The sequence below is a fragment of the Acartia tonsa genome, chromosome 2 (genome assembly GCF_053477335.1).
Source record: "Acartia tonsa isolate MP-2025a chromosome 2, ASM5347733v1, whole genome shotgun sequence".
NCBI lineage: Eukaryota > Metazoa > Arthropoda > Copepoda > Calanoida > Acartiidae > Acartia > Acartia tonsa.
The window spans coordinates 36,409,820-36,428,188 of NC_137261.1; the positions used below are offsets into that span (position 1 = coordinate 36,409,820).

The 18,369-nt window shown below is 33.8% G+C and overlaps 2 protein-coding genes across 2 annotated transcripts in view; both read left to right on the plus strand.

Annotated features, from left to right (window-relative positions):
* Positions 1–15,963, plus strand: part of LOC145311702 (uncharacterized) — a 17,546-nt gene extending 1,583 nt beyond the window's left edge. The window contains exons 4-27 of the mRNA XM_080150671.1: positions 404–467; positions 1,840–1,935; positions 2,403–2,532; positions 2,744–2,814; positions 3,026–3,117; positions 3,830–3,919; positions 4,194–4,284; positions 4,512–4,569; positions 5,215–5,407; positions 5,520–5,605; positions 6,099–7,350; positions 8,509–8,753; positions 9,206–9,308; positions 9,464–9,581; positions 10,467–10,614; positions 10,990–11,140; positions 11,808–12,001; positions 12,102–12,175; positions 12,643–12,736; positions 13,023–13,169; positions 13,643–13,725; positions 14,220–14,362; positions 14,883–14,988; positions 15,348–15,963. Of these exons, the coding sequence (XP_080006797.1) occupies positions 404–467; positions 1,840–1,935; positions 2,403–2,532; positions 2,744–2,814; positions 3,026–3,117; positions 3,830–3,919; positions 4,194–4,284; positions 4,512–4,569; positions 5,215–5,407; positions 5,520–5,605; positions 6,099–7,350; positions 8,509–8,753; positions 9,206–9,308; positions 9,464–9,581; positions 10,467–10,614; positions 10,990–11,140; positions 11,808–12,001; positions 12,102–12,175; positions 12,643–12,736; positions 13,023–13,169; positions 13,643–13,725; positions 14,220–14,362; positions 14,883–14,988; positions 15,348–15,528 (4,010 nt within the window). The 3' untranslated portion in view covers positions 15,529–15,963. The remainder of the gene's footprint in view (positions 1–403; positions 468–1,839; positions 1,936–2,402; positions 2,533–2,743; positions 2,815–3,025; positions 3,118–3,829; positions 3,920–4,193; positions 4,285–4,511; positions 4,570–5,214; positions 5,408–5,519; positions 5,606–6,098; positions 7,351–8,508; positions 8,754–9,205; positions 9,309–9,463; positions 9,582–10,466; positions 10,615–10,989; positions 11,141–11,807; positions 12,002–12,101; positions 12,176–12,642; positions 12,737–13,022; positions 13,170–13,642; positions 13,726–14,219; positions 14,363–14,882; positions 14,989–15,347) is intronic.
* LOC145311705 (uncharacterized) lies at positions 15,957–18,185 on the plus strand. Its single transcript, XM_080150673.1, has 5 exons — positions 15,957–16,139; positions 16,313–16,396; positions 16,975–17,089; positions 17,283–17,453; positions 17,974–18,185. Exons 1-5 carry the CDS (start codon positions 15,963–15,965, stop codon positions 18,168–18,170), a joined length of 744 nt encoding a protein of 247 aa, XP_080006799.1. The 5' UTR covers positions 15,957–15,962; the 3' UTR covers positions 18,171–18,185.
* Positions 18,186–18,369: the final 184 nt, after the last annotated feature.

Here is an 18,369-nt window from a genome sequence, read left to right on the forward strand (position 1 = left end):
ACCTATTAAGTTTTTTTTTCCGATCTTTCACCTAATAATAAACTTTACACAGTAGTTAGTACACACTACACTTGTTTTAACCCCCAGCTTCTTGAATTTCTTTTGATGAGGAGGTGTAAATATATTCTCCCATGTTTTTTTTTAACTTAAAAAAGAAATAAAGAATAGAAATAAAAAAATTTTGATATTTATACTAATTTAGCTTCCTACTTAAAGGAAAATATATACGAATTTTTAAACGTATAAGATGTTTCTAAATGTGCTATAAATACTTCGTTTTACGGGATATCTAAGTAGACCCCCGCGGGGCCCCGTCCCCCCTTTTTATACTTATTGTATAGGGCAGTGTTTGTGCTTCGCAGCGCAGATTCTTTACACAACGACAACACATGTTTTATTTTAGAAACAGACAGCGAAGATGACAGTGAACCAATTCTTAGGAAAGCAAGTATTGCATTTAACACAAGGTACAATATTTTTTATTTTGATATACAATTAGATAGTATTACTAAGAGGGGGGGGGGGGGTTGTAAACTCTCTTATATGATTGGATCTACCTCTAACACTTTGAAAATTAAATTTTGGGACTTTCCTTCTAGGGGCTAGTGGGGCAAAAGCCCCCCCAAAAGCCCCGAGAAGGATAGTGCGTAAATAAAATCTGTAGTTTCTACTTATTTAAGTTATGTGAAAATAGTTTCCTATAAAAAAATCAGCTCGATATCTTAAAAAAGTAAGTTCAGTGCTTAAAATTTTAGTGTTTGGAGGGGTCTTTTGCCCCACTAGCCCCTAGAAGGAAAGTCCCAAAATTAAAATTTCAAAGTTTTATAGGTAGATCCAATCATATAAGAGAGTTTACAAAAAGAATTAGGTTGATAACTATAAAAACAAGCTCACACGTCCAGGGCAAAATTTGATACTGAATTTTCATTTCCTTAAAGTGTACAAACTCCCCCCCTAGCCTCCCCTTAATGTTATAATTAACAAAAACGCTTCACCTGTATCTTCTACGGGATTCGCTCAATGAAGGGAAGGGGGTAACCCATCAATATTTATCAATATATATACCAGGTATACCTTATAGAAAAAGGATTACAACATTCATCCTATGATAAAAAATAGTATTATTTGTTTTTGTCTGATGCTAAATATCTCCGAAATTACAGATCCGAAGGGATTGTTGTTTTCCGAGAAGTTTTATAGATATCTTGGAATAGTTTTAGGCTATTTTCCAAAACTTCCCCTGCTCTCACCAAGAGGCTAGGGGTGAAACAACTAGTTACAAGCAATGAAATGTAAGCTAATCTAATCAAAATAAGATAAAAAAAACATTTTCTTTCATTAAAAGCTACAAAAAAATTACCTTTTCTCTGTAAAGGGGGGGGGGGGGGGCGAAAGTGACACTTTTTGAAACCAAAACTAAAAGTCAAAGGAACTCAACTAAAAAAAGAGTTACAGGTCTGACATTTTGCTTGGCAGTTGCTTTATAGGGGTACAATATGGAACTGTGAAGAAACGGCGTCGCAACCGCCGAAAACCGCCGAGAAAAGGCAAAAAAAAATATTTCGGGGGGAAACGGCGGTTTTCGGCGGTTGCGCCGCCGTTTCTTCACAGTTCCATATTTTACCCCTATAAAGCAACTGCCATGCAAAATCTCAGACCTGTAACTCTTTTTTTAGTTGAGTTCCTTTGTTGACTTTTAGTTTTGGTTTCAAGTCACTTTCGCCCCCCCCCCCTTTTTACTGACTGTCAATTAGAATTGGAGGGATTTTCTACTAGAAGTAAAACAAAAGCTCTAACCCTTCAAAAATACCTGCCCAATAGTCTTTAATATTTTTGCAGGGATTCCGATGTTGGCCCTGAATTCCAAGTGCCCATTCCACCTGCGATTAAACCCTCCAGCAAACGAAGCCCTACTCCAAGAACTAATAAGGGCAGGTATTAAAATTTAGTTTTAACCGTACCTTAACTTTTTATAATCGCAGCTTCTCTATAACTATAGTCTATCCTTCTTAAACAAATGGTGTATGTTTTCTACTTCTTACACTAATTAAAAATATTTGTAATTCTTCTTGGCATATGTATGGCCCTTGGGCCTTCGAAAACTTTTCTGTTTGTGTTTTTGTGTAACAATTTTTTTATGGGGGCCTATGGGCCTTTGCTAGGATGCGTTATTACATAAATACTAGCGGCTTTTTCATCGAAAATTTTACAATTATTTTATATTATTAATCTTTTTTCTTCGGATTTTCAATTTCTATAGCATGTAGGTTTCATAAAATAATTTATAGCTGTTCTTTGGCGCTTGTATGTCTATACTTTTTACAATCTTAGGGCACCAGTTTAAAACTAATCTTATCTTTTTTTTTCTTTGCTTACTTGTGATACTATCTTCTACTATTTAGGGGTAAATCAGTGAGTCACGCGACCAACCTAGTAGAGATTACAGAGGACGAGGATAAGTTGCTTGGTGATGAGCTCATCACCGAGGACGAAACTGATTTCTACTCGTGTGATGACAATGCCAGCATTCAGGTGACAAAATGTATTTATTTGTAGCAAAGTTATAATTAACCTGTTTTACTTCGTTTTACTGTCGCGTCATTTCCACTATAGCAAACATTCATTTGGTTAATATGTCACAAATATTCCTATTTTGATTTTCTATTGTTATTGTACTTCACTACATATGTCCTGTTATTTAAAAAGAATAACTTTTCATTTTAAAAGTTTTATGTTAATTTAGGACGGTAGCAAGACGAATGATAAAGTAGAGGAAGCTGCCAAATCTGGACAAAGTGTTGCTAGTCAAGCCAGGTAAAAAATTAAATCTTATAATCAAATATTAGGAAAATTAGTGCATGTACCATACTTTTTTGCCTATTGGAATATACCTTTAACTTCTCTTCAATTGTATGATTCTTAAAATATTGGTTTCATAAAAGTAGTTTATATTCTAATTCACCTCTAAAAAAATATTGATTAGATAATAGAAAAAATGTAAATGCAAACCAGCTTCTTTTTTTAGGTCCCTTTATGGAGAAACCCAAGCTTCTTCTTTGCGTCTTGTGCTAAGTGAATCTGATTCCAACAGTATGGCACAGTATCATGCTACGCCAGGTATTATACCAACAGTGCAGTATGGCACAGTATCATGATACTCCTGGTATTATACCAACAGTATGGCAAAGTATCATGATACTCCTGATATTATACTTCTATAAAACACATATTTTTATATCTCTTAGACATGGTGTGTGTACTTTGTTTGAAAATATACAGATGTGTTTAATAAGAGATATAAGTTTTCCGGAATTGTAATGTAGGGAGTAGATTTGAAATCTGCATCAAATTTTAAGGATTTTTTATAAAATTCGTTTTTTGTATAATTCTTTATCTAAAAGCGGAAATACAAATTAAGTTAATTAATTTTGGCATCTGTGATTGGTGGATTTAAAAAATCTGCGCTCTGATTGGATGTCGTACATCATTCAACCAATTAGAGCGCAGGTAGTTTAAAATCCACCTATCCTATTGGTCAAAATTAATTAACTTAAAATGTATTTTCGCTTTTAGATAAAGAATTTTACAAAAAACGAATTTTATAAAAAATCCTTAAAATTTGATGCAGATTTCAAATCTACTCCCTACATTAAAATTCCGGAAAACTTATATCTCTTAGTGTTTAATGTATATTCTGCACAAGATTAATTTTTTTCCCTGCAAAAATCTTAATTTCTTAAGACTGTTGGGCGGGAAGTGGGGGAGATTGTTACAATGATTCATTTGCATCCGATAAACATAAAGATATTAAAACTGAAAATGTTTGCAGGTATTGTGCTTCAATCTGTCCACCACCAGAACATTGTGAGTGATCAGGAGAAAACGCCAACAAATTCTCCAATGAAAACTAAACAAGCAAGTAAGTGTTCTTTCAAGTATTATCTGGGTAAAAGTGAAAAAATGAAAAATTTGTCTTAATTGATACTAAATTGTATAATTCATCGAGAAATGTAAATAAAATTTTTAGGTGGTTTACAGCGATAATTGCGCTTCTACATTGTGACTTATAAAGGAACTGTTAAGTGCTGTAACTCCCTTTTCACTCTTTTCTCGCGTGTCCTGCTATCTCGCCCCCTTCGAAAAGTGAGTCAGTGGGAACGAAGCAATTCTATAAGCAGTTATTCTTTATTAAGGTACAACAAAGAAGACAAACTTATTATTATCTGCCAAGAGATATAATCTTGATACTCCGGTTAGGGGCAAGAAGATTTTAGCAGCAGGAATGTTTATTTAAAACTGGATAAATATTAAAAACAACTTTACCTTTTTCTATTTTATTGGTATCCATATGTCCCTATGACAATATCTGCATATTTAGATTGTATTATCGTCAAATCGTCTTGCTCTTTTCTTAAGCCATATTATATATAAAAAAAATCTTTGTAATCTGAATTATGGTTTTCATTGCTGTTTTTATTATGTTTTGTTTAAACACTGACGTTACCAGGAAGTAGCACAGACACAGATGAAGAGACAGATAGCAGCGCGCCTATTCTAAATAATGTCAACAGGGAGGAGATCAAAATATTAAAAATATCAAAAGAATCATCAAAAAGAAATAAAACTTTCAATTATGAACAAGTGTGTGTATTCTGCATGGGATCCCCTGCTAAGTTTTGGGGAAAAATAAAAATATGTGGGGGTTGGAAAAAATAAAAAGTAAATTGAGCCATATTTGTAATGTATTTAATGAAATATAGAAGAAAAAATATTGAGCATGAAAAAAAATGTATCTTTTGCAGAATACACACCCCAGTTTATGTTTATGTTGTCTTGCAAAAATTAGCAGCTTAGATTTGCATAAGATTTATTTCGCTGTTACCCTAGTATAAAAGTAACGTGATATCTTGTTTGTCTGCACAGAAGGATCTAGCTAATCGCTGAACCTTTACAAAGTAGCTTCTCATACAAGGGAAGGATTGTAACTATTTTTAGGTAGGGTACCTCCACCTTCCCAAGATAATTCTCCCCCATAAAAAAAATAAAAAAATATTTAAAAACATAATAGAGAAAAAATGATCAAATTCCCTCAAGAGCCTTTGGACGCCTTTTGTGGCGTAGCTGCTAATAATCTACCTTGTACTTACCTATTGTAATTTCTTCAGATATATGTCAATAATCATGTTGAGAATTAATTTGAATCACTCCTTTTATAGAAGACTGAAATACCAACAAAGTCGAGTGAGGGGTAGTGCTACAAAATCTAAAATAATCAGATCAGATGATGAGATGGAAACACCGCCACGCAACTCACAGAACACTGAATGCAAAGTTATAAGGTCAGATGATGAATTGGATACCCCTCCACCGACTTCAGTATCAAAAAGAAATGCTTTGCAATCTAAAGGTAATATTAAAAATGAACTTAAAAGTCCTCATTTTATATTGTATTTTGGTGAAAATATTGTTTCAGCCAAAAAACGAAAAAGATTTAATCAAATTGACTATTTTATTTGTAGGTCTATTGTCCGAGTCGAAGATTGACCGTATATCAAGCTGGCTGAGTTCGGTCAGCTCAAGTGACAGTTCTAGAACTCTACAGCAGGTTTGCTTTATCTTTCTATTACCCTTTGTATTTTAGTAGTAAAACTTCTTATGAATAACAGTTTATTACTCTTTTTCTTTAAAGCTACATAGGTACATAATTTGATAATTTTTGTTAATTAAGACACTAAAGGATATAGAAATGAAGACATGACTACCAAATGGGGGGGGGGGGGGGGGTGGCATTTTATTACTATAATTCTTACTTGCGGCTACGCCCCCTAGAGGCATCTAGTGGCACTTTAAATGTTTTTTTTTTGTTCAAGTCTCTACGATACCTCTTTATGTTTCGTTCAAGTCTCTTAAATATTTTTTTTTTAATTTCGATTTTTTTTGTGACTTGGTGGTGGTACCCTCCCCCAAAATAGTTATAAATCTTCACGGGACCTATGAGAAGCTACCCTGTTAAGGAGAACTCAATCGGTTTTGCTGTTAGCGAGATCCTTCGGTACAAACAAACAGACAAACAAAAATAAAGTTGTATTCTAATTAAGGTATCTAGCCAAACCATAAGTACAGAACCTTCTGGAGTAATGAAAACAACCATGACCAGTAAATCATCAACCATTACTACAAACCAAAGAACAAGCAAACTTGGCTGTGACGACTATCAGCATCAAATACCATCAGCTGCTGACATTACAGAAGATCTTTCTGAGAATGATATGGATGCTATTGAATGTGAGCCAATAGTTCAAGTTGTACAGACAAAGAATGTGAATAGAGTATCCTCATCTAGTGAAATGTTAAGCAGTGAACGTACTAGTAAAGCAGGATTGTCATCAGGGCGTGGATACTCAGGTGGAAGTGAGAGAACTAGTGCAAGCTTTGCTTTCACTAGTGATGGTAGTAATAGGACTAGCAAGGCTGGGCTCTCTACTAGACCTTCAGTTGATAGTTATGGTTTATCATCAGGAGAGCTAACCAGTAAAGGTGGCTTATCCAACAGACCATCAGTGGATAGCTATGGTTTATCATCAGGCGAGCTGACCAGCAAAGGTGGCCTCTCTAACAGATATTCAGTTGATAGCTATGGTATTCATTCAGATGAAATATATGCTAGATCTGGGGGCATTGGTAGCAGTGACAGGACCAGCAAGGCAGGACTTTCTAGTTGTGATGAACTAAATGCGGGAAAAATGAGTAACAGAGCTTCCAGTGAAGATTTTGTGCATGGTTTTGATATTAATAATAGAAATTCTGGTTGTTTTGAGGCTAGTGGGATTGAAAAGTCTAATCTTTCAGAGGACAGAATGAGTGATAGAACAAGTAAGGCAGGGGTTTCAGAAGATATATTAAGTGAAAGAACTAGCAAGGCTGGTTTTTCCCAAGGAGTTCTTAGTGATAGAACTAGTAAAGGAGAATTATCTCCAGAAATTTATAGTGATGATATCAATGGAAATGAGAATAGTGAATTTATGATAAATGATAAAAATAGAAAAGTTATTGAAGGTTCCAGTTCAAATTCTAGCCCCTTCTTATCAGCCAATAGTGGCGAGGATAAAGTTCCAAGTCAGCCAGATGATCTTACAAAATGGCGACAAAATTTTAAGGCTACAAACACTCTATCTTCAAGCCAGGATAATTCTAAAACTGTAACATCAAGTGGTAGTGGAAATATCGATAAGATGGATGTGACGGGGGAAAATATGATTCCTTTGGCAGATTTGTGCAATAGCAATGCTACAGTTGAGTCCACGTTTGGAGGCAATTTTGTCTATGGGAATGACAGCGTTGACGTGTCAGGTTAGACAAATATTTAGTTTTTAGTATTGTATTTTGAAATATTTATAAAGAAAGCAATTTTTGTTTGTGTTTTTGTCTGTCTTCTTGTAATTATATTGTTTGGTTATTGATTAAAAGAGACCACCCACTGAATAAGTGTAAATGATAGTGGGCATGCTTCATCTCAAGGAGATATCGGGTTCGAGTCTAGTCAACACTGTTTCATACTAGACGTTAAAATGGTACCTACTACTGCTATGTCTGATACTAATTGTATGAGTAGGGGGAATTCCTTAAACAGGCGCAACCTATTACCATGTACAGTTAGGACTTCTAAACAAAGGTCGTATAATCAAAGGGTTGGTTGTCTGTTGGATGTTACTTAACCTAATATCCGTGTGTGTTAGAGTATCGCATTCAATAACAAGCGGATCATGCTTTGGCTTCTCTAGATAATCACTTTAAATTGATTTATTTTTTCGTACTTACCTATTATTGGAAATGCTGTAAAGTAGAATTCGAATAATATTTTGAATCTGATTTATACTAATAGCGACTTACAAGGTTTACTTTATGATATGCCATTGTTAATAAAAAAGGGGGGGGGGTTTTAATGCAACCATCTCGTAATCAATGTATAAATGGCACTTAGAATTCGAATTTCGATCTAAAATTCTGCATGAGTAATCCTTGGTAGGTCTATTTTCCCTAAATCGAACAAAAAAAGTTGAAAAAGTAACGGCTAACGGCTCAGCCGTTTAGCCGTTTTTTTTTGGCTATTTTTAGGGCAAATCTGTCATAAATTACGTAGGAATCAACTTTTTGAAACATATTTTTGCTTTAAATCATGTGAAATGATACAAAAACAACATTTTTAGATTTCTAGTACCAGCAACTATTGGCTAGAACCGTTTGAAAACATTTTGGAGCAGAAAATAGTATTATGTGGAGATAGGTTTCGTGATGATTTGCATTGAAAATAGCCCAAAAAATGGCTAAACTGCTGAGCCGCCAGCTGTTAGCCGTTATTTTTCCAACTTTTTATTAGATTTAGGGAAAATAGACCTCCCAAGGATTACTCATGCAAAATTTCAGATCGAAATTCGAATTCTAAGTGCAATTTATACATTGATTACGAGATGGTTGCATTAAAAAACCCCCCCTTATGTAATTTTTCAGTGACTAGGTTCAAGGAACCAGGTACTACATCTACAACAATTAAAACAACAATGACATCGAGTAAAAAATCTGGCAAAAAGACCACCAACAAAACAGAAAAATCCGCCAAGCCCAAATCCAGCAATAAATCTGCCAAACCAATTCCTGGCGATAATCGTACGATTGATAACTCTGTTGACGCAGTTAGAGCTTGGACGTCAACCATTGAGCGGGAGATTAGAGGCACTCCTTCAACTCAAAGCGAGGTTGGTTCACTTTATATTAACATTTTGAGATTCCTGTAAAGATAAAATATTATCTGGAAGGCGTAGCAACTCTTGAGTCATTACCATTTGGTTTCCTAGTATGAACTTTTCTAAGTTTTTTCGGACTACAAAGGAATATTTTTCTCTGTTAAAGTGTAAATGATTCTTGCATCAATGTCAAATGTTATCATAAGAACATCATTCTATTAACTTGATATTTCGTCCGAAAGATAAAGCACAATGTTTTAAACGAAGTGTCTATAATCAAGTCTTAAGATTAAGTAGGTTCATTTTAAACCAACTTTATTTCAATTATTTTCAGTTTTGACAGACTTACACAGAACCTTTGTCAAGAGTTTCCATTAATATTTAAAGAGCTGACATTATGTATTCGTTAATGTTCGTTTGTTTGACTTTGGCTTTCATGAATATTTACTTCCTTGTTTTTGCAGATGTCTGTGCGGAAAGAGATGTATAGAGAAGCACAACATATTGTTATTTCCTCAGATGACGAAGAAGATAATTTTGACAGATATTTGACAACCCTCAAAAAAGGCAATTCATTTCATCTTGTTGTAAATGCTTTTCATGCAAGTTTATTAAATTAGAATTCAAAATCGTTTGTCTTCAACTTATTGGCCAGTTTTTACCCTAATTTGGGGACTTGATGATTAAAAAGAAAATAAAATATGATGAATAATATTGAAAAGGTGTAGAAAAATCCGTCAACCGAAAGAATGATTATGAAGCGGATGATGACTTTATTGTTCCTGATGATGAGGTTGACCTGCTGGAATCCAGCAATAGCAGCGGCACTGATTATTCCAGGTAAGATTTTAGATGCGTATTATCTCTATAAGTGACCATATACCACACTTACTTGCTTAATACGTCCAACAGAATTGTATATTGCTATTAGAGTGCCTTTAGAGTATATGCTTTTTCGAGGGCACAAGTATGAAATGTTATTGAAGTATCTTAATGTTGTGTATGTTTATTAAGCATCCCATCCTTGACACAAGGTCTCTTGATGACACAAACAACCCAACTTCAGCAAACAACAAACTCTTTGATTGACAATCTTTGTCTAGAAGGCCTAGATGCGCTACAATCTGTAATACAAAGTAGAACAATGTCTATCTGTTTGTTTGTTTGTTTGTTTTTACCGAAGGATCTCGCTAACCGCTGAACCGATCGGGTTCTCCTTAACAGGGTAGCTTCTATAGGTCCCGGGAAGGTTTATAACTATTTTAGGGGAGTGTACCACACCCCTCCAAAAAATTCCACCCCTTTCCCCCCCCCCCCATTTATTTATTTTAAATTGTTTTTTTGATTAAACTCCCCCCTCCTCAAGTGCCTATACTGTCCCCTAGGGGCGAAGCCGCTAGTATGTTATAAGCCATAACAGCTTTTTTTGCATCATACAAAACTATAATTTACATTTAAGAAAGTTGGGAGCCAATTTTTCATTTATTTCTATTGTTATCTGTAATTGTCCATTGGTATTTCAATATAGAGTAATCAACACAGTTTAATTAAACATGTTATTTTTATTTGAATAAGTCCAATACACAGTGTTTCATGTTAAAAACAATCTTCAGTTGGTTATAAATAAAAAGACATGATGCTTTAATGAGCACAAGTTTTATTCAGTGATTACATTTCCTCTCTTATAAAACTTGTTTGAACCATCTAACTGTTCTTTTTATTAAGTTCACCAAAAATGTCATTGGCAGACAAAATTAAAGACAAGAAAAGTGGAAGAAGGAAACCTAATAGAGAAAAATCCTCAGAATCTGAAAGTGACACAAGCAAGAAACCAAAGAAAAAAGTGAGAGATAAACAAGTCCCTAAAGACAAGGCAATTGATCTATGTACTTAAAAATCAATTTACTTAATAACTTTCATATGAGTCATGAGTGTTTTTACTTATTTTAAAATCCCCATTTAACTAGGTGTTTTCATTCTCAATCGCCCACTTAAATTAGACTGATTCTTTTTAAGTTTTTTTTATTAGGCCTAATTCACTATTTCAAAAAAAAATAATAGCCTGACATAATTAGAGCTGTATTCAAGACCTATAAGTCATTCTGGATGTGTTTACGTCACACCTGAAAAATGGAAAGTGCTTTAAAAATACCAAGACGAAAGTTTTCATAAATAGTAATACCATTATTGTTACTATTTTCACACTTCACAAAATCATCGACAGTGCATAGAACAATAACATTTATAGGAGCGAAGCCCAGTTCTAAAAACTAAAATATGTCTGGACACACCAGACTCATCACCCTCTCTGATACGGCCACGCAGAGTTGGTACCACTACGAGAAAGAATTATGTTATTAGGTCTGATTCTGATTCTAGAACTAGTAGTCCAAGTTCAGGTAATGTGTGCGAATAATTTTTTGTATTGAAGCTGCATTACTTCTGGGGATATGACAGGGAGGGAGGGGATATATTTTCACATAGTACTAGTACCAAGTGAGAGAGGGGACATTGGGCTATGAATTAAACTGGTGCCCTTAATTTTAATACTATATTTTCTTTTTTGTTGGCTAAAAACTTTGGATACTCTTATTGAATATCGATAGGTTGGTTCAAACCTGTTAACTCTTGATTTGGGATTTACTACATTTTTCTTCCAATTTTCTTATCCTTATAAGCTCATTCAATTAATCACAGTACATACACAAAATTTCATAGCCATCAAAACCTTACATTACCCACTAGAAATATTAGGTAAATATTTTTTATTTTAATTTTTAAGAAAGTCTCAAGATTAAAAAATATGTTGTATAGGGTAAAGCGGGGCGATCTCTGTATTTTTGCCGTTTTTGAGATAAATTTTGACAAACTTCCCAAAGTCCTAGGTTTACGTCCTTTTAGGACCTGATCGACTTTTCCGAGATCTTTCTACTGGTCTTGGTCCCATTTAGAAAAAATAATTTTTACGATTTGCAGGTTCAAAAAACCGAAAAAAGCACAGAGTTCGCCTCGCTTTACTCTACACAAAGTTCGTATAGAAGTATTAAAAAATATTTTATAATTTAGAATTACCCTCTCCAAGACCTCAGTCACCTCTAGTGAATTATAAACAATCACCAAAATTGAGTACAACTAAAAAAGTGGTTCCAAAATCTACTACAAGCACTACAAAACCTACTCAAACTCCCAAAACAAAGACTGCCACAAAGCCATCTCAGAAAGAAGTACTTCAAACTCCTAAAAATAAACCGTTTTTGCAGGTATTAGTCTTACTTTTAAACCAAAAATGTGGATATTTTTATTGTAAAGAATTTTGTTAAATTAGATAAAATAACTGCTTTTATCAAATATTTATTTTAGGGTCCTGAAATTATAGGAACGCCCAAAACTTTAACCTTCCTGTCTTCATTAACTTTGGACACGCCAAGCTACAGGTAAATTAAGTTTAGCTATCGGTTCTGCTCCTCAATTCACATGTGTTACAACAATCACAAAACCTTCACACTCCAAAGTATTTTTCGAACATACATGAACATTTGATTTAATTTTCTTCACTAACTGTTTTAATTGTAATTAAGATTAATCTAGCTTCACAACTTTTTTTTTTACATAATTGTACTTTTTTCTTATGTGTAAACTTTCAGAAGGAATGCGGCATTGTAATGTTAATTCTAAAGATTCCCAGAGTTTTTTATGTGACATGTTTTCTCTTATGTTGGCTTTGAATCTTTGGATACTTTTATTACATGTTGATTGGCAGGTTCAAACAAAGTGTCCAATAATTTGGATCGATAGCTGGGATAATTTTTGTATTATATTCATCACTGGGAAAGTACACCAAATTATCGTCCTCTGTGTTATACCATCAATTGTATGGTTTTAATCTTTATTCTTTGTGTAGATGTCATCCAGAGGCCTTGCAATACACAACCTCTGCTGGATATAAGAAAAAGAAAGAGGAGCTTGCTAAGAGATTATATCATCTTTATAACAAGGTTAGGACATTTAATATATCTTGCAAGTTTATATTCTTGTATAAGTTACATGATGTCTGTGTATCTGTAGCAAAGGATCTCGCTTACTGCTGAACCGATTTAGTTCTTCTTTTAGGAAGGAAATTATCATCTACTTAAAAAAAAATTAAAAGGTCACTACTTAGTACCTTCTCTTATTTGATGCACTTTATTGAAATATTTCTTTAATAACTAAGTATCTAATTATAAAAGGATTTACTATTTAGGAACTGCTAAACTTAAGAATTGAATATCTATTAATGTTTAGGAAGTGTTTGAAGGTTGCCTGCCAGCAGACATGGAAATAACCTGGAACGTGAGACTGACCAAAACTGCTGGACTTTGCTACTCCAAAAGATATAAGAATAAATTCAATGTTGAGACTAGGTCCAGTAGGATTGAACTTTCTGCAAAGGTAGATTATTTCCTAGTTGGCTTTAAACTGAGTAATATCCCCGCTGGATTGGTACTGGTTCTGAGCCATTCTAAAAACATGAGAAATTGCGATCTTTCGTATTATAGATAATTTTCCAGGAGTATTATAATAAAATTCTAAATTTCAAATTCCTACCAATCCAACAAACTGAATTTAATCTTATTTTCTTTTATTTTACAATCCGCGTAAAACGATATATACCTAAATATTCTCACTCAGTGTGTTAAGATATGAAATGTAGGATGTTTGTTTGTTTATCCATTTAGATCTCGCTATTCGAGATCGGGGAAGATTCTCGTAGCTTTTCACATTTTTAGGGGAGGGTAAATTTATCCTTAAAAGGACAAAACATTTAAACACTTTATGTCTTTTTAACAAATGTGTGTGGTTTGTATTAAACTTCATTAAAGCATTACTTTACCAAGCAAACTTAGCCAATCTTATTGTTCTAGATTCTTGATAGCCCGGATAGATTGAGAGACACTCTGATTCATGAGATGTGCCATGCAGCTTCCTGGATTATTTCTGGATACAGGTACAACATTTTTGTTGCATATTTTTTAGGGTTTGCAATCCGGATCCGGAATCCAGATTCCGGAATCCGCCCAATTTTTGGGCCAATTTTGGAATCCGAATCCGGAATCCGTTTTTTAATAGCGGATTCCGGATTCCTAATTGGTAGGCTAAAATTAGCGTCTTGAGTTTTTTCTTTCAACTCCCTCTTTTTGAAGGCAAAGATCACCTCCCCCCCACTAAAGGAGGGATCTAAAGGGATAAGGACAAAGGCCGATAAATTGATGTGCATTCCCAAAGATTATACACAAAATTAACCCTTCTGTAGATTACAATTAGTGGTTGAAACGTTTGAACACTAAAATTAGTAAACCAACCTATCAAAATTTAATGAAAGTCCCCAAAGTTGTTGAGCCAACCAGTAAGAAAACCTCAATATAAGACTTTGGGGACCAATGTAAGTAATAAACAATTGTCCCCTCCCTCTCTGATCTAAATTTATTATGAAATATTTAGAGATGGCCACGGACCCCAATGGAAAGTCTGGGCGGACAAGTCAATGAAAAGATTTCCAGAGCTACCTGTTGTTGAAAGATGCCACTCATATCAAATTAGAACAAAGTTTTCCTATGTTTGTGTTAGCTGTAGTTATACTATTGGTAAGATTTTCAAACATCCAACTATTTAATAGCCTCCCCTACTATGTAAGTTTATGATGCAGATTTTCGAAACATATTTTTGCCGTTCTTGATTTAAATTTAAGATTAAATACGTAAAGGTTTCGGAACGCTGTATAGAAACCTAAAACCTATTAAATGTTTTGTTTTTATCGCCACAAATATTAATGTAATAGAAGGTAAAATACGTTGTTAAAACCCTTTATTGATCACTATGAGTATGAAACATTAAAACATACATCCGGTCATACATAATCAATAAAACATTAATGTGACAACATCACATTAACGACATATTAATCTTGGCAGCTCCTGATTCTCCATGTATTGACAGCTGGCTATAGTCTTGATAAATTTAAGCTCTTGAAGCTTATTGTCTTCAGTTTAGATATTATTAGCGTCATCATCTTGTCCATTAAGATCCTCAGCTCTTCTTCTGAGTTTAAAATTAGACTACGTTTTTTTTGTTATTGTATTGTTACATATTTACATTTTTGTCAAGGTCGCCACAGTAAATCGCTGGACACAGAGAAGAAAGTTTGTGGACACTGTTATGGAAGATTTGAGCTTGTTGTTAATGCTAAAACTACCACCAGTAAAGAAAATAGGTCAGCTTTAAAATATTTACTGAATAAAACAACATAGTGTACCAAGTTCGTAAAGAATTTGTATAAAAGAGGAATTACTGTATTAAAAATTATACGGGTATCCATAACTTTTATAAATTATTTCATTAATTGGCATAAAAAAAACCCGAATTTTCAAACAAGCACTGTGTAATCTTTTCCACCAATATTTGAAATTTTTGTTGTTTATTTAATTGTTGATTTGCATCAACATATCGTCTATTGTCCTACCCCTTTATATTCAAATATTTATTTTATGCCCAATTGTCCCATCCATCAATAGCACCTTTCTAATATAATGACACAAGTTTTCATGAAAATAATCTTGTTATTTTTTGTAGTTCCGGACCAGGAGCATCCAATAACTCAGCGCCTAAGACACCGAATGCCTTTGCTCTGTTCACCAAAGAAAATTACCAAAAGTTTCGGAAGCCAGGCGTCGAACATAAGGACGTCATGGCCATACTTAGCCAGGAGTTCAGAAAGATTAAGCTAGAGGAAGCTAGCAAACAGAAAAAATAGTTAAAGTTATAAAGTTTATATGCACAGCAAATTGATGTCAAATATTAGGACATTAGCTTATATAGGAACATTTTATTTTGTTTTATTTTATTTATTTATTTCATTTAGGCAACTTCGTTTATTTTCTTATTCAGTATGAGTCAGTATCTCATTTTTAACTTAAATAAATTTTCAATAGATATTTTATGTTAGATACATTATCATTCATTCTTAAAATTTGATTGCTTGATACAAAATCCATACAGTCATTAAAATTTCTCACATAGTACCTACCCATTATTTTATGTATTGATATCATTTTTTTTATATATAAAAACAACATTTATTTGTGATTTATGTTTATTGTTTATCCTATTGCATTTAGAAAAAAAATTTCGTTTTATGACACAATTGACATTTAAGCAACATGAAGAAACAAAATTATTTTCCAGAAAATGGATATTAGAGACGAGGGAGGAGGAGCTGAAAATGTGGGCGCCCCTTTCCAAATTGGGGGCGGTGGTGGAGCCAGAAAAAAGAGGCGGTCGTCAATTTTGAAGCCCACGCGGCCAGTTCTGCAGGATCTGGAGACCAATGTTGTACAAGAGGCTACTAAAGTTATTACAACTAAGGTTAGGAATATTAAATATCTCATTTAGAAAGTCTATCTAAAGCATGTTAATTTATCTTTTTTTTACTCTAGGAGGCTTAGGAACAATGGTATAATCGAGGCAAATATATTAAGGAAACTTGTTTTTATGATTTTATTTTTATCTGTTATTAAATATTGAATTTTATAATCTAGATGAAAAGTCGACGAGTAAGCTTCTCCCGCACCCAGCAGGTCAAAGAGTTTATGGCCGGGCAGGATCATGCTACTATTTGGAACAGGAATGAAAATTATTCACGTGTTTTTAACCACTGTACTTCAGACGTAGAACAAAGACAGCAGATTATGCTCCCCATTTCTAGTTTTTATTTATGAAAAGCGTAGCAAAATTGAAGACTTCGGAAATTTAAAATTGATGAAAATAATAATCAACCTTTTAGCAAACTTCCAATTACCACCCATTTGCATGCAAAATCATTTCGGGAAACCCTTATTATTTTATTATCATTGATAACTTAATGCTTTTTTGTTGGCTAAGACTGATCATTTTACTTTTTCTTTAGCATTTTATTTTAACACAATTTCGTAAGTTAACGTTAAATTGTTGATCTAAACTATTATTTTTTTAAAATCAGCTAAAAAATTCGTCTAAACGGATGAACGTACATGTGCGCCTGACTAAATAAAACTTTTGGAAGTAAACAATTCCATCGACATTTTTTTTACCATGGACTGCAATAGATCCTACTGGACTAGATGTAGAACTATTTGTTAGACGAACTCAAAGGCCCTATAAGATAAAACTACGTGAAAGTCGTTGTCCGAAAATGTGTTAATTTCCATTACTGTTTGTACCTAGTACATATGAAGAGGACCATAGTCACGCGTCTATCCAAGCACATACTAGCCAAGGAGCTTCCTCCATTCAAGCACATTCTACCCATACACTTACAACTGCCAAAAGTGGACAAGGTACATTTCTGGTTGAAGATGTTTGTTCAGGCACAGCAGATAGAAAAATTGTAATGCAAATACGTTGATTTTGATGATTTTTTGTTAATTTTTATTCTTATCGGAAGTTATTTGCTAGTTTAATCATAATGTTTTTTTTTCACTTTTTCAAGAATCCGAAATAAAATTTTACATTGATATATATTTTGTTTAGGTATAACTCGTGGTGTGCAACCCTTGCATATCAACATCCCAGACGCCAGCAGTCCTAACAAGTTCCTGCCAACAAATCCAAACCTGGACACATCAAATATTTTCCAGACAGGAGATGGCAGTGCCAGGTCTTCTGTAGATGCTGCAGGTTTTCTCCAGGGTCTGCAAAAAGGTATTATGCAAAACGTTTATTCTATATTAATCTAATGAGGGATAAAAATTGAGAAGACAGAAGGCGAATTATTGATGAACATCTACAATGATAAGCAAAATTATCCCTTCTGCTATTCATAATTATTGGTTTAAAAGTTTTGACACTGCTGCTGCAGCTGCTAATACTTGAACTAACTAATCAAAATCAAACTATCACGTTTTTAAGCCAGCGAATGAGAAATAAAGTTTATAAAACTTTGGATATCAGTGTACTTTAAAATCAAATGTTTTCTGCCTCTCTGATATTTACTCGAGAAAGTAAGGATTAGTTTACTGTACACACCCCCTATAATATTCATATATCTTCTAATGGCAGAATAAGCATTGGCGAAAGCATAATTTATCGTTCTTTACCTCAAGTATCAAGAAGCATTTTTTTTAGAAACTTTTTAATGAAAAAGAATCATGGACAAAAAAATTCCTGGTGATGGATGCAGTTTGCCCTCGAAACGTTGATATAATAATATTGTCATATTAAGGCGTTGAAGACGAAAGAGGAAACGAATCTGACGACTTTTATGGAACCAGTCTGGACAAAACTTGCAGAGATTCTGTTACCATGGCCAGGAACTTAATTCTCATCATTATTTCTTTTTTTTTTAGATTGCTGTGTTTTTTTATATATGAATGCAGCTACCCTATAATCACAATCAGCTGTGACAAACATCGGAATTAATATTAAAAAGAATATTTTGTACTTTCGGCTGATTTTGGGGGGCTGTTTTAAAAAGATAATAAGGATGCTCGCTCCCCCAAAAACAGCGAATTGTATCCTTTGTCGGATAAACCTATACCTTCTCAATGTCGATTTATACAACCTGAAATCTTCCAATTGCCTCATATGAAGTAATGTTTCATTTAGCTGCTATCAAAAG

Bases quoted from the DNA above. Each gene is read 5' to 3' on its own strand.
- LOC145311705 (XM_080150673.1), top strand. From the start codon at position 15,963: ATGGATATTAGAGACGAGGGAGGAGGAGCTGAAAATGTGGGCGCCCCT. The intron at 16,397-16,974 runs AGGAATGAAAAT...CTGTTTGTACCT, and splicing joins ATCATGCTACTATTTGGAAC to AGTACATATGAAGAGGACCA. The intron at 17,454-17,973 runs GTATTATGCAAA...TGTCATATTAAG, and splicing joins TCTCCAGGGTCTGCAAAAAG to GCGTTGAAGACGAAAGAGGA.